We start from the raw sequence: 15,366 nt of genomic DNA, 5'->3' as shown, positions 1-15,366 counted from the left end.
TGTTTGTTGAAAATATTTGTTGATTATTAAGAAGAATAATCCTCTAACCAAGCCCTGCTTTTCTGCAGACCTCAAATTATGTGAGGACATGGGAGGAGAGATTAGAATCTACCTAGTTATGTTGATGCACTCCGCTCCGTAACGGCCCAACTAGGTAAGATGCAGATAATCCGAAGAGAAGATGCGGAGACATCTGCATGCATTCACAGGGCAAAGTTTGTTGGTTTGTTTTTGCTTTTGTGGACCACGAAATAGCAAACTATTTGAAGCTCAAATCCAATGATCATCCTGATTTAATGCTACAGGCATAGGGACTGAAAGATTTGGAATTGATGCTTACTTTTGCAGTGAAAAGTAAATCAGAACAGCAGCTTCCATTTAAAAGGATGCCTGTGAAAGTTATAAACATGAAACCTGGCAGGATATGCATAAAATTTATTCCAAAACTTTATGAAATATAAAGGAAGGGAAATGTTTTACACACAACTCAACTCAGTCAGTATAAGGTCTAGGGTTATTTTTCCCCTTAAAACTTGGCACTATCTTTAAAAATAAAATAAAGATATTTCAATAATTAGAACAAACTATGAAGGTATTGTGCATTTCTGTTTTATGTAATAATAAAATATTACTTTAACATAAATATATAAGGATCTCTGCGTTTTTATTTTCCCCACAAGCACAACCAAATGTACCAAAACAAAGTATTTTTAAAGAGACTGAACAAAAAAATTACATCCCATATAGATTTTGCTCACCTACTCATTTAAAGCTACAGAAAAAACAGTTTCAAGAAGCTTTTGCTTCAAAAGAAATAAATATACATTGAGGCAGGCCACTTAAAATGATATGAAAATATTTCCCTGGGTAGCATTAAAAAAAAGAAAAAAATAGACAAACATTTAAACTATTTCTGCATTTCAAAAGACAGATATTAAACATATATACATAGCAGTAAGGTTCAGTGGTAACTTTCATCTTAGTAAACCTACGAGAGTTAGAGAGGAGCTGTAGACACATCCCCTGAACTCTAGCTTCTGACCTTACCTACTTGGTAATAAGTATCTGAAAATCCATTTCCTCCCTCTACCATTGGCTATTTGCCCTGCTCCAGATTGCTTCACGGAAAGCCAGTCCCCTCACCTCAGGAACTGGCAGCGTGAAACACCCGAACAGCTCAGTGTCCATCTCCTTGTGACATTCACTGGGGGAAATGAAGAACAGGCAAATAAATATGCCCATTATAAGTCACCATTTATCTTGCAAAAACATTGAAAATGAAACAATCACAGGTGTTTGAAAAGACAATCTTGTATAAAGCATATTTCCTAAAACCTTAACTACTGAGTGCAATGCTAGTCTGATGCTGAACCATAATTTTATGGTAGTGAGAATTCTTTAAAATAAACATTTATTTAATATCTAACCAGAAAAAAGCCCCAAACTTTAAAGTTAATAAAAAAGTGTCTTCCCTTTTAGTGTCCTTTTGTGCTGATTATTATTTTAATTTTAACTAATCACAGTTTAATGGTATTTACTTTCAATATAGTTACAAGTTTTTTTTTTTTTCTTTCACCTACACTTCCCAGTAGAGTCTTTTGTGTTGGGAGTTAACAGTTTTCCATCAAGACAAGGTAAAAAATGCACTTAAAACTATTAACAAAGGAGAGAAAGGAAGAATTGAAAATAGCATTTCCTCCCCCACTTCATTTGGCTTTTTAAGTGAAAGACAGGGGGATAAAAGCTGTCCAAGCCAAATTGGTATTTTCTGTAATTCATTACAGGAGAAGAGAGTTGTGGGACCCTAAATATGAGGTGATAAACCAATGAGCTAGTGAAGAAAAAACCAGTCTACTGCACATGGATGCATGTGGCGTTTGTGTGCTAAGCAACACAGTTTATGCACACAATATTAAATTCCTGGGTTATTTTCTTTTTGATTTTTTAAAAAGCTATTAGATGAATAAAGTTTAATTGCTGCTGTCAGCACATATAATTCCTCATACCTAAGTTATTAAAACCAAAGGGAGAGAACTATTCAGATTTCTCTGAAGATACATATTTCCCTAGTCTCTTCAAAGTGCCACTTTCCTTTTGTTGGACAACTCTGGAAATATATTTAACCTCCACATTTCCTCTGAGCTCTTTTACAATGGGCCCGCCTGATAAAATGAAGCAATCAGTCACTCATTATCGATTTTTCTTTTTCTCCTCTCCATAACCTCTCCCAGACACACTGCCTGAAAATGAAGTTTACTTTGTGGGTAGTAACAAAAGCCTATGCTTGATTCTTATTTTTTATATTCCAAACTAGATTCTTGCTTTGGATAAAACAGAATATACACATTTCCTGAACACAGACAGTTAATTTTGTGTGAAGCCAATCATTTAGCTTTGGTTAAAGAAGCAAGTAAATGTTACACTAATTCAAGGAAGATCTAAAGGTAAGCAAAGTTCACAAATAGTAAGAACGAGGGGAAACACAAAAACATCAGAAATGGAGAGGGGCAAAAGCTGGCTGCGATTCTCCCCGCTGAGTAAAGCAAAACAAAATGACACCAAAATCGTCAATTCCAAAATTAATGGCGGGGAATAAGAGAAAAACACGTTTATGAGTTTGTTCATGTAAACTTCAATTTTCTTGCAGTGTAAATTTGTGTTAAATTTTCCTTATATCAAAGATATGTGTATTTTTTTCCTCTTTCCTGATGGGGATCCACGTTAAATAAACACAGCAGCATGTGCCAACTTCGAGCATCGAAGCTGCGATTTTGTGTTTATCATGGTTTGGTGGAATTTTTGGGTAATTTATTTAGATTTGCAGGTATTTGCCTCAGATTTTCTCTCTTCCTCCCTCTCTCCCTCTCTCCACTCACTTTCTCTAGGAGACACTACTTCATAGCCTGGGTACTTGCCTGTAAAGGTCAAAACACATCATTACATCTGCTACCGTTTAAAGGATAGTCCAGTGTCTTAGATGCTTTCCTTTTTCCTTATTTTTTTCTTCTTACGGGACGGGGAAATAATTAAAAATAAAAGAACAATCAGAAGTTAGAGAGGGAACAGGGGTCCAGCCAAGGACTGGGAGCCAGCGGGGAGGGAGAGCCCTGCGCTCCGCCCCTCCCCCGCTCGAGTTCACTGGACGGGCGTCTGCACCCCGTGGTGTGGTGGCGTGTCCCTACTCCCCCCGTACACATCCTCGGCGCCCGGCAGAGTCCCTCCGGGAGGGGTCATTCTTTTCTCTTTCTGTCTCCTGTTACAAAACCAAACTCTCACCACCTCCTTCTCCAGCTGTAAGCTGTCCGCGAGGGAGGTGATCTCCTGGGCCGAGGGCTTGGGGCATTTGAGGAAATGACTCTCCAGAGCCCCCTTGACGCTCACCTCGATGGAGGTCCGCTTTTTCCGCTTGCGCCCCTGCGCTGCGATCTTGTCTATGCTGGTGGGGCTGCCCGAGGACGAGTCCGCCTCCTCCAACCACTTGTTCAACAAAGGCTTCAGCTTGCACATGTTCTTGAAGCTCAGCTGCAGGGCCTCAAACCTGCAGATGGTGGTCTGCGAGAACACGTTGCCGTACAGGGTGCCCAGCGCCAGCCCCACGTCTGCTTGGGTAAATCCCAGTTTGATCCGCCTCTGCTTGAACTGCTTGGCGAACTGCTCCAGGTCATCAGAGGTCGGCGTGTCCTCGTCCGAGTGCGGGTCGTGGTGCGCGCCCGGGTGGCCCGGGGCGCCCTGCGGGGGTGGCGGCGGCGGCGGCTGCTGGTGCGGGTGCGAGTGAGGGTGCGGGTGGTGGTCTGCGTGGTGCGGCTCGTCGTGCGCGTCCCGCAGGCCGTGGTGGTGCAGCCCGGCCGGCTGCCCGCCGGCGCCCAGCATGCCGTTCACGGTGAAGCTGGGCTGCGAGTAGAGCAAGCCGCCGTTGGACGCTCCCATGGAGGGCGGGAGGTGCGCCGCGGCGGCCGCGCTCCGCCATGCCCCGGGCCCGGGGTGGTGGTTGGCGGCGTGGTGCACCAGATGCGGCGGCCGCGGCTGCTGCTGTTGCTGCTGCTGCTGTTGCTGCTGCTGCTGCTGCTGCTGCTGCTGTTGCTGCTGCTGCTGGTGCTGCGGCTGCAACGCGCCCGGCCCGTGCAGCTCGTCGCCGCGGCCGCCCTGCTGCACCACCACCGAGGGCTTGATGTCCGGCTGGCCCAGGGGGCTGGTGGACCACGGGGAGCCGTCGCCGCCGCCCCCGCCGCCGCCCCCGCCCCCCCCGCCGCCGCCCCCGCCGCCGCCGCCGTGGGACAGCGCGGTGATCCACTGGTGAGCGTGGCTGAGCGGGTGCCCGTTGCTCTGCAGCGCGCCGTAGTCTCCCTGCACCAGGCTCTGCGCCTCGCGGTAGCCCCCCGCACCCTGCTGCATGCCGCCTGGCGGCTCGGCGTGCACGATGGAGGCGCTGGAGGTGAGCAGGCTGTAGTGGTTAGACGCTGCGGTCGCCATGACTCTCCGAGCCGGACTGAGCGCTCCGGTTAAAGGAGCCGCGCATTTGACAGTTACTTTTCCGCCTCGGGCTCCCTCTCCTCGCTTGCCCTCTTTTTCGCTCCTCTCTCTCTCTCTCTCCCTCTCTCTCTTTCTCTCTGTCTCCCCCCTAGTGGGCAGCTCCGACGCCCGCTCCGACGCCTTCTGTGGCTGCTCCTGCTATTACTGCCGCTGCCGCCGCCGCCTCCCGCCCGCCCGCCCTCGCTCTTTCTCCTCCTCTCCCTCCTCTTGCTCGCGCTCACTCTCACTCTCCGACTCGCTCGGCGCTCCCCCCTCTCCTGCTCTCACCAGCTCTCTCCCGCTCTCTTGGCAGCGCCGGCTCCCGGCGGCACGCGCCTGGGCCCCGCCCCCTCCGCCCCCTCCCATTGGCTCCGCGCCCTTTGATTTACGTGGATACCGCTAGCAACCTCCCAGGCCGGCGCCCCTGATTGGCGCAGAGCTGCCCCCTCCTCCTCCCCGGGGCGCGGAGTCCTTCCAGCCCTCCTCCGGGTCCTCCTGGAGTCGCGATTCACATTCTCCCGGTTCTCACCCCCCTCTTCGTCCCCACCCCCGGCCTCCTCCTCCTCCTACGCTCCTAGGGGCCCCGCCCCCCATCTGTCTCCCAGGCGGAGCCGCCCGGCAGGGGGGCGGTCCAGGAGCTCTTATCGACCGTTGCCACTTGGAAGACTTGGGGTGTGTGTGTGTGTGTGTGTGTGTGTGTGTGTGTGTGCGTGTGCGCGCGCGCGCACGCTCTCGTGTGTGTGTGTGTGTGTGTGTGTGTGTGTGTGTGTGTTGGTGGGGGGTCCTGTTTCTCTTCCCAATAGGGCTTTAAGGGGCGGAGAAGGGATAGAAGGAGAGAAACACGGTCGCAAAGAGCCAGCAGAATTTTTATTCTCCCAGGGATACACACACAACAGGGTCGCTTGGTTCTGAAGCAGCGGGGAGCCAAGCTTGCTCTCCCCGGGTGGAAGCCTCCCTTCCCGGGTGGCTAACATTTCAGGGCACAAGTGTCTTTCGCTTCTTCCTTCCCCACCACATCCCCTCTCCCAAGCACAGGCCCTGGCTTTTCGTCCAACGCCCGTTTGCTTTCCAGTCCCTGACAGAAATGACTAAATGCGAGGCTGAGCACTCTGAGCGACTGTTGTCAAGGTTCTGAGTTGCGTGCTCGCACAGCGCTGCGCTCTGAACTGAAAACAAAACTCCAGAAGTCTGACACATGCACACTCGGGCGCGCGCGCAGCTTTGGGTTTAGAAAAGTAGGAGCTGGTACCAAGCAAGCTTCGCTTTGCGGAGGCTGCAGGAGGGCTGGCAGGGGGGCGACGGGACCGAGAGAGACAGAGGAGGCCTCTCGGAGGAGCAGCACTGGCTAGGCTGTGCCCGCCTCCCCCGCGCTCCAGCTCAGGGCGGTGCAACTTTTCTGTTCGCAGCTTCCAAAGCCAGGAAGCGTGTGTGGAAAGTGAAGGCACTGACGCTCGGGAGACTATCCTCATCAGGAACTTCTGCGAACACCAGCGGGTGGGTTGGTTTCAAGAAGCTGCTGGCTAGCCCAGCTTCCGGCTCAGCTTCGGTTCCAGAGCGAGCCCGCGGCGCGCGCGGGACGGTCCCCCGCGGCTTCGCTCGTCCTCCATCCCGAGCGCCAAGGCGTCCAGCAGTCCCCTGCAGCCCGAGCAGGTGGCTGCTGCTGACCGGGAGCAGCAGGGCGCCAGGCGCGGACTGCGGCTGGTAACAGCGGGACCGTAGAACAGGGTCGCGAGTGCTGCGGGGAAATAACCTAAAGCAAATCTAAAGTGAGAGCCAGGGAGAGAAAGCCCCCGGGGACGTGAATCGGTCTCCCATCTCTTACGCCGGCCCAAGTTAAGTGGCGTTGGTTTTCTGCGACCGTAGGCTTGCAACAGCAGCCAAATCAGTGCTCAGAGGGAGCATTTTGGGGCCTCCAAACATTTTAATCTAGATAGCAGGATGGATCGGGCCAGAAAATTCATCATGACTAACGAGAAGCCATGCTCTTTAGGGAGTGGCTGAGCTGTTTATAAATCACCAGTCTGAGCACCTGCCCCGGCACGGCGCTTTGGCTGAAAATTTCCACGTGTCCTGTGTTTATGAGCGTGTGTGTGGGAGGGAGAGAAATAGTGAGAGGAGGGGCGAGCCCACTAGCAGCCAGCTGGACCAACCTGCAACCCCCACGCGCGCACCCGCGCGGCTAGGCTAGGACACACTCCTCGTGGCTCTGCCTCCCTGTGCGAACCCCCAACGGCTCTGGCCGCGCGCCTGGAAGCTGCTGCGGATTCAGTTAACTTTGCTTGGCCAGGAAAAAAATTAAAAAAGTTCGAGCCTCGGAGCGCGCAGACGCAGCGGCTGGTGTCCGCGCAGCAGGGTCGCGAGCAAGGGAGATTGGAAACGCCCAGCAAAGTCCTCCCGGCTTCGCGTATCCTGTCTTTGGAGGGCTCAGGCCGCTCGCTAGCTGCGTCCCTTCAGCCAGCGGTGCTTTTCTTTTTCCCTCCTCTTGGGAGCTCAGAGCTCCTTCGGAAGGAAGAACCTAGCGGTGGACAGGGCTGCACCGTACTAAGCAACTTCCCCCAAGTGCGTGCGGCTTTCGGGGCAGGGGTCCGTTTTCCTTTAGATTCTGAGAAGACTTTTTCAGATCGTGTGCTGATACGCTTGAGCAAGAATAAAGTTTTGAGACACAGTTCTGTGGGAACTCAGGACGCCGGGCTTTGAGTCAATTTAGAAGTCCTGCTCCCGTCTCCTCCGGGCCTCCCACCCTCCCCTCCCCCAAGTCTCCTCCAGGCAGAGGGCGCGGGGAGTGGTGGCGGGAGGTGTAGGCAGAAGTACACGCAGACCCCGAAACTTCCTGTGCGCGGTGGGACTGCACTGGTGACTGAAACTCGGAGATCCTTCCCACTTTGACGTCCCAGGTCTCCTCTCCACCCTCAGCCCCGCCTCATTTTCTGGCGGGCGAGAGTCCATCCGTTCCCAACTGGGTGAGCATGCATATGCCAAATAAATGCCCGGCAGCATACAAAGCAGTGCCCTGCCCGGGCCTCAGCCTGGGCACCCCACCCCCGTGGCAGGGCCAGTCTTGGGGCGGGCAGGCCGGGTGATCGCCGCCACTCGGAGCACCGCCTCCGCGCCCCGCCCGCAGCCGGCTCCGCGTCTGCGCCGGTCGGCGGGGCCCGGTTGGCGCGAACGCCGGGACCTGGGTCGCCGCGGCTCCCCGGTCTGTTTCTCAGGCGCCTCGCGAGGGCTCCGGATCCTGGGCTCTCCAAGGTTTTTAGCAGCTATTCCGGGCCTCTTTCGCCGTCGCCGGCGCCATTCTTCGGGCCGGCCCTGCGAGGGCAGAGTCCGCCCGCTAGTCTGCCTTTCTCTGCCCGCAGAAAAGCACGTTGAAGGTGTCTCGGGTAGATTCCTCCAGGTTTTGATTTAGCTCATTTCTTTTCACTGTTAATAGCAGCTGTTCAAATATAGAGTCTGGCTGCGGTGACTTGGAGCAGATTTCAAACAACCCTAAAATGCTTTGAACTGACGAGGTGTCTTGCAGTCTCTCCCTGGCTCCAGCACGGCTCCTGCAGATCACACGACAGGACAATGGCTGAGGCCTTGGGTGCTCACGACAGGTCCCCCGGGACCCTCCCTCCAGGAGGCTGTGGGCACCCTGGGAAGAAATCCTGGTGTTGGCGTTAGCCGGTTTTTACAGCTGGAGGAAGGGGGCTAACTGACACTATCTCGTGCAAGATTGGTATGAGGAAGTGGTGCAGGTCCCTCCTGACTCGGTTCGAAGCTCGGAAAAGAACAAGCGAGCAGAATGAGCAGTACGGAAAAGACACCCATGTTCAGCCCTTCCACTTTTGTGTTCCTTGAGATAGTGAACCAGGCTGGTTCTCCGCAGCCAAGGACACTTTGACCCAGGTGGCCTCGGGTCACCTGAGGAGCAATTACAGGATCAGTTCACCCACTGTAACTTGAACTCTAACTTGTTAACTTGTTCATCTGGTAAACAAACTGGTATTGTATGTAAAATACAGTTCATTATTTTTATATGCTCAGAATTGACACAAAAATCACCTAACCTTAAGCTGGAAACATAAAAGTATTAAAACAGAAGTGAGATGGCATTTTATCTGGTAGATCTTCACTTTTTATTTATGTTGTCGCAGAATAATAGAAATAAGGAAAGGCAGAAAACAAAGGATTTTCTTACGAGATGGTCCTCTGAATAGTGTAACAATCAGTTTAAATTTAAATAAAATTGCCTATTGACTTTAAAAAATGCAACCATTTTGAGAAAGGCTTTTCAGTCTCCTCCCCTTCTTCCTCCTCCTCCCTCTTTTTCTTTACACCTTCCTTTCGGCCTCCTTCCAGCCCTGCATTCTTAGTAGGCTTTCTGTCCTCTTACCAGCCCGGGCAGCTGTTTGATTTGGTGGAGACCCACTTTCATCTGAATGGAACGTCTTTGCTGAGGGTCTACAGAATGTCAAAACTGAGGCTGGACTTCAGAGCCACGGCTTTAAACAGCCAATCCACACAAAGAGGCAGCTGGCCGTTTAAAACGCCTTAGAGCTAGAAGAGCTGCAGCCCTGGGGAATGCATGCATAAGGAGAGAAAATGCGTTTCCAAGTTGCCAGTTCTTGGGAAAGACACACTACACATTTATTTAAAATATAAAATTCAGAAATTAATGTTTAATTATGAAGCAATAAATTGTCTGCTATTAAAATAATTCTTTCACTTACATTTATATATTATTACCTGTACCTACATTTTGCAAGTTTCTAAATATATAATATTCTATAATATTTATATATTATTACCTGTACCTACATTTTGCAAGTTTCTGGCCCTGTGTCATAAAATATTCTGAATAAGTAAGTTTTCTGAAAGTTGAAATGCCTTACTTCATGTATAAGATTGGAAATTCTTTGTCCATGCATCAGACCCAGATGATTCTATTTTATCTTCACTACTATGTAAATCAGTGAAATGCGTGTTCTAAGTTCACTACTAGTTAAAATGAAATTATTTTGATTCATGGTTATTAATTCTGCTCCCCATTTTCTTCAAGCTATAGATCTCATCATTAAAAATGATTTGCTCTTTGTAGTCTGAAAGTATTTTATAGACAGGCACAGTTTGAAGAGTTCTAGCCCATCACCTAAGTAGTCTAGCTGTTTCAGGGATTACTTTGAGTACTTTATCAAAGGAAGCTTGCTAAATTTAGAGTGGTGAATGGGAGGCCCTAGGAAGGAGAAAGGATAAACAGCATATTTCAATAATATCTTAAGGTAGATTTACTTGGAAAAGTTAATACAGCTTGTTTGTATTGAAATCTCAGGAATAACACAGGACGTGATTTGCAGCTCCTAGCTCATCTTCCTGAAATTTCAGTTTCAAAAGACTAACAGTTAAATGACTCCCTAAGAATGGAATGTTGAAGGTGTGTGTTTTTCTTTTCACTTTAAAACAGGCGGACAGATAGCCTCTGAAGAGGATATGCTAACTCTTGAATGAATTAAAGTGGTTTCAATAGCAACCTTTTTGGCTCTGAAACACTGGAAATGTCCTGAGATGAAGGTTTTGCTGCAGCTCCTTGCCTCTTTCACTCTCTGGAGCCCTCTGAGAAGCTGAAAGCAAGGACAGCAGCACACTGGTCTGCACAGGTCCTGAAGTGCGACCAGGGAGGACAGCTTAGTGATTTCCGAGGAGCCCCTGCCAGGGGCCGGGGAAACAGGCTGCTAGAAGTTGATTTCAGTTCTTATTCAAGCTGCACAGAACACGAATGTAATTTCCTTCTAAAGAGTACACTTAACCGTGCTTCCGTGAGTGTGTGTGTGCACGTGTGTATCCGTGTGTGCACACACGAAGAGGGTGTGAGCAGTCAGCGGAGGATGGGGTGGTGCACCTGAGGGATTGTTCTCTAAGATCAGTTAAGCATAGCGGTGGTGAGCACGGGCTAAGACCTCATGGTAGGTCTCTAAGCTTCAGATCTGTCATTCTATACGCCTCTGCACATAATAAAGTTAAGGATGACAATAGTTTTAAAGACAGGTTACCAGAACGTGGGTCCTGGGAACAAAAAGCCTGGCACGCTGGAGAAAGACCCAGAGAAAGAAGCCTTAGGCAGACTGGGGCAGTGAGCCCTGCCGCACGTCACTCGCCTTTCCTTAGTTTTCGATGATAATCCAGGGCAGCCAGGTTCCAGCATTAAATGCAAAATAGGAGCAGGACGTGGCAAGAGTCACAGGCCTGATCATATTAACGCCCCAGGTCAGAGAGAGAATAATGAATAGCGCGGAGCTCAGTTCGTGGAAAGGAACTTAATTAACCTCCAGACAGTGAAAGTCAGAGATCACACCTAGGACCTCCATCTAGGGTGCTTATTTACGTGTGTGTGTGTGTGTGTGTGTGTGTGTGTGTGTGTGTGCCGGCGCTGGGTGAGAGGTAAAGTCTGCTTTATGTATTATTTTAATGTATTTTTCTAACTCTGATAAAAGCTTGACTTTGTGTCCTCGGGGCTCTTCAGCCACCCGCACAGTCTCTCGGAGATCTCGGCTGCTCCGGACTGAGAGATCCTGGGTCCTTGCTCTGCTCGCTGGATTAGCCAGAGTAGGAAGAGCGGACTGCGGGGTCCCAAAGCCCGGCCTGACCTCTAGTGAGACTGCTGGAGAGGAGACTGGAAAGGAGTGTGTGAGTGTGTGTGTGTGCGAGTGTGTGTGTGCGAGTGTGTGTGTGTGTGTGTGTGTGTGCGCGCGCGCGCGCGCGCCTGTGCATGTGTGTACGCGCGCGGCAGGGGGGTTGCGGGAGGGGGAGGAGAGGAGTCCTTGGCCCGCAGAGCGCCCCGGCTGATCCTGGCTGCTATCCGGGGTACGAAGACTAGGGCTAAAAGCAGGAGGCTGGGCCATTGTCCACGGAGGGCGCATTTTTGTCCGGACGCTGCTGGTTGCTATAGCGAGTAGGGAAATCCAAACAGAAGGGCTCAGTTCGTGTCCCCTGGGCCTGGGAGCAACGCTCCCTTCTGCTGCCAAAATAAAAGTGCCGCCGGGGGCTTGGCACTCCTACCCTGAGAGCTGACTACAGACTCCAGAAGACGGCCCAGAGCACCCGGCCCCGAGCAAAACTGGGGTGTCCCGCCCGGCGGGAAACAGCCAGGCTGGTTGCTGCTGCTAGCCGCGAGCACTAACCGGAGCTGCCGTGGTCGCCAGTCCCCGCCCCCGCTCTGTTTTGTTTAAGAAAAATCCTACAACTTTCTCAAAACTCTGAAGACTTTTTCGGTGGTTGAAATCCCCTCTCCGCTTAGCCGCAGGCAGGGATTCCGCGTAGAAGGCACCCACCCTCTGAGGAGGGCGACCCGCGCTGCACCCACAGTGCTCGGGGAGGAAGGCCAGCGCGGTGCGCAGCATGCCATGCTGAGAGTGTTAAAGTCATGCAAAGGGAAAGTTTACTCGAAAGTAATGTGGATGCAAATGGTTCACGATTAAGAGATTCTTGCTTTACAGTTTTTTAAATTAAAAAAATGTCTTGCTATTCAACTTTGAAAACTGTGTGAATGGAAGCTTACAATGATAACTTTTAGGGTCTATAATTTCCCCAAAAGTGTATTTTATACTTCCAAAGGGAGGAAATAACAATGTGTTTTTGTCTTTTAATGAACTGTTAGCTTCAGAAAATTTTGAGCAAAATAGTTTATTCTAGGCATGGAAAATAGGATTTCATTTGGGAGGTTGCCTACACCAAAGAAGGTGACAAGTAGGAAGGTTAAAAGAGTTTGTCATTTTCCAGTGACCTTTAAAGTTACACTCTCTCCTTTTCCCTAACTTTAGCTTTTCTCTTTAGTTTCTGTCTGTTGCTTGCAAGCTTCATAGAGACACTGGAGAGAATAAATTTTATTGGTCCAGGGAAGTCATTTGAAAGGTATTGTCCAAAGCATGTCTCTCTTTTCTTCTATTTTCTTTCCAAAGAGAAGCTCCATTAAAGAAAACTTCACATAACTTTGTAAGAAGTTCCTTAATTCATAATTATATGCACATTTTAAAAAATGCTTGAAAGAAATCATGTTAATGAAGAGAACATTTGCAGTAATTTGGAGATAATTATCAGAATCACCACATATTCGCAGAGGCTTGAACAATACGTGTTCAGAGAAAAGCAAAACACATTATTTTAATAGTCTGATATGCAAACTATGGACCGTTCAATTATGTGGCTTAATAATGCATACATGATGTGATATTGTTATTGGGATGGGAAGGTTTGCAATGAGTCACTCCTAAGACTAAGAGTGTTCTCACATCCAGTGAAATCCATTGCCATGGATCAGAGGCCCCTGCCAAACTGCATTTAAGAGAATAAAAATTAATGACTGCGAATTTGAGCGTTAAATTAACATTAATTATATGACCTGCGTGGTGGAAAGATTAAATTTCTTACGCCCTAATTAGATAACATCTCCTCATACATCAAACAATTTCTATTTTCATTTTCAGGAACACAATGCCAAGTAGAAGCAGTGAGAAGCTGAGGATTTTCCCTGTCTGAAGTCAGGGTTTGGGGCTGTCTAGTCCCCTTTCCTACTGCTTGACTTTCTTCCTTCTTGAGTCATATTCTCGAGAATGAAGCTGAGGCTTCCTCTCACCCACCAGCTTGCTGGGTGGTCCTGAGATAGCAGTAATAGCTACTCCAAAGGAGTCTGGGCTGCCAGTTAGAGTCCCAGGTCAGGAAAACTAAAGGGCCACAGCCTTGAAGGTCCAGTCAGAACGCACTATGGACCGTTTTATTGTAAAAAAGCCTAAGCCTGAAGTGCAAAGTCACAGCTTGACCTGAACTACTGTGTTTGGAACAGAAATATCTGAAGAGGGAGAGAACAACCAAAACCCAAGAAAACAGCACTCATTTACTCCTGAAGAAGTCTGCAAGAGGACCGCCTGCCACTCGCCAGCAGTGCCCAGCCATTTCCAGATCTCACACTCAGCTGGCCACAAGCTCCCTGCCGGTTGACCAGCCTGGCCTCTGCTTGACCCTGTGAGGGTGAACGTAGGGTAGCATCAGCCGGTGCAGGGTGGGCGGAGTGGTAGTGGGGAACAGGTTGGCGAGAGCAGTCTGCATTTGAAAGCCTGTTGCTGACCGGAGGGAGCTGAGAGGCAGGGTGAGGTGGCGCCCACCCCTTTCCCCGGCAGATGCCTGGTGGTGCTGCGTCCATTCTCCGAGTTCCCAACTCGCGCCCTGGCGCTTCCAGGGCTCGCAAGAAAACTACTAAGTAGATTTTGTTTGGAATCAATGCACCAGGTCTTAAATTCCTTGAAGTTTCGAAGTTTCCTCCTAAATATACACTCTCAAATCCCCACTGCCCTCCACCATTTGTCTGGCCTCTACTTCCCCAAGGGACCGAGAAGAATGTGGGGACCTTTCGGAGTGCCGAGCCCTGGGCGGGACAGGCCGAGCAAGATTAAAACCTCAAGGCGGCCGATTCTGATTCTAAGTTACTCAGAATAGATTTTCACGTGTCAGTGTTTCCATTCAGCCACTTTCAGGCTTCTGGAGACAAGGGCAGGCGTGCGTGAGCGCGAGTCTACGCGGTGGTAAATAGTGAGTGCAGTGGCGGGGGCAGCGGAGAGCTTCGAAAGGGAGCAGAAGCGGCCAGAGGCGGAGGCTTGGCGGGAGGTCTGAGCGCACGGTGCCCGGGCGCGGAGTGGGTTGGGGAGGGGTGGGCCGGGAGGGACTGAGCTCGCGCGGGCTCCCGGGGACGCGCGCTGGCGGAGGTCAGAGCGCTGGAGCTCAGCCCTGCGCCCCGCCGAGCTCCCCACACTCTTGGGTGGAGCCCATGCCAGGTTTGCAATAGATTGGAAAGCCCACCCGGTCTCTGGGGCTGGAAAGTTTTTGTGCCTCAGTTACCCCATGAAACTAGAGCTTCCGGAGTTGAGAGCGGGCTTCAGAGGCCCGGAGGGCGGCGGGTCACAGCCCCGCGCAGCCCGCGGCTTCCAGCCAGGGTGGCCAGTCTGAAAGGGCGCGCGCCCCTGCGCCTCTGTCCCTCCCCAGCGCCCCTCCCCAGTGCCGGGCGGGATTACAGAGGAGGGAGGGAGGAAAGTAGGGGCGAGGTGGAAGGGAAAACGGTCCTCCTCTTCTCCAAAAATGCAGAACCCCCACCCCACTCCCGCCCCCAAAGACTTTGTTTGGGTTGAGAAATGCCTCTTCTGTTAAGTTCGCAGACTCAAAACGCAGTTTCAGGGCCAAGAACTGCAGTCCTGCTCCTCTCCTTGGGCACGGAGGCTGAGCGTGCCGCGGAGGCTCCAGCCAGTGGGTTCTGCACGCGGGTGGCCACGCAGCTCCTCCGGACACAGATGCCCCTGCCCCCCTGCGCTCCCCTTGAGCCTGTCTGCTGCAAACTGATTACTGCGTTAAGAAACTGGAAAAGCCATAGCAGTTTAGCATCTTGCCTAGGACTGTCCTCCAGAAACTCATAGTGAGGTAACGTGCACTGTCCAGCAGACGCCAGCCCTGGTCCGGCTGAGCACTCCTGACAATACAGATTGGCCAGTAGCCTTACTGAAAACCTCACAAATGGCTCCTACATGTTCTCTGGTAGTGGCTGAAGTTTGGTTAAATTATCAAAAGCGTGCACTGTGTTTATTCCTTCTGTTTTCTCAAACTGCATCTTGAATGGTTTCCTGTCAGTTTTCAGATGCCATTTGCTGCACAGACAGATTTCGCATGCCTTCTGCAGACTGTCTTCAAAGTTCTAGTTTAAAGAGCATTATGTAAGTCTCTATTTACATAAGAGCTTTAACTCAAACCTCGCAGAAAATCATTTATTACTCGTGGAAACCCGTTTAGGAGCAGCATAACCGACCTGTATCTTTATCACACTTTCAAAAACAGCAATGGTTGATT

General features: G+C 50.5%; 1 protein-coding gene across 1 annotated transcript; it reads right to left on the bottom strand.

Moving 5' to 3' along the window:
• Positions 1-415: 415 nt before the first annotated feature.
• Positions 416-4,687, bottom strand: Pou3f2 (POU class 3 homeobox 2). Its single transcript, XM_063233281.1, has one exon. The coding sequence runs from the start codon at positions 4,468-4,470 to the stop codon at positions 3,136-3,138; it is 1,335 nt and encodes a 444-aa protein (XP_063089351.1). The 5' UTR covers positions 4,471-4,687; the 3' UTR covers positions 416-3,135.
• Positions 4,688-15,366: the final 10,679 nt, after the last annotated feature.

Source organism: Cavia porcellus, unplaced genomic scaffold (genome assembly GCF_034190915.1).
Source record: "Cavia porcellus strain 051 isolate PalLab524CR breed Dunkin Hartley unplaced genomic scaffold, mCavPor4.1 scaffold_22, whole genome shotgun sequence".
Lineage (NCBI taxonomy): Eukaryota > Metazoa > Chordata > Mammalia > Rodentia > Caviidae > Cavia > Cavia porcellus.
This window is presented reverse-complemented; position numbering and strand designations above follow the sequence as displayed.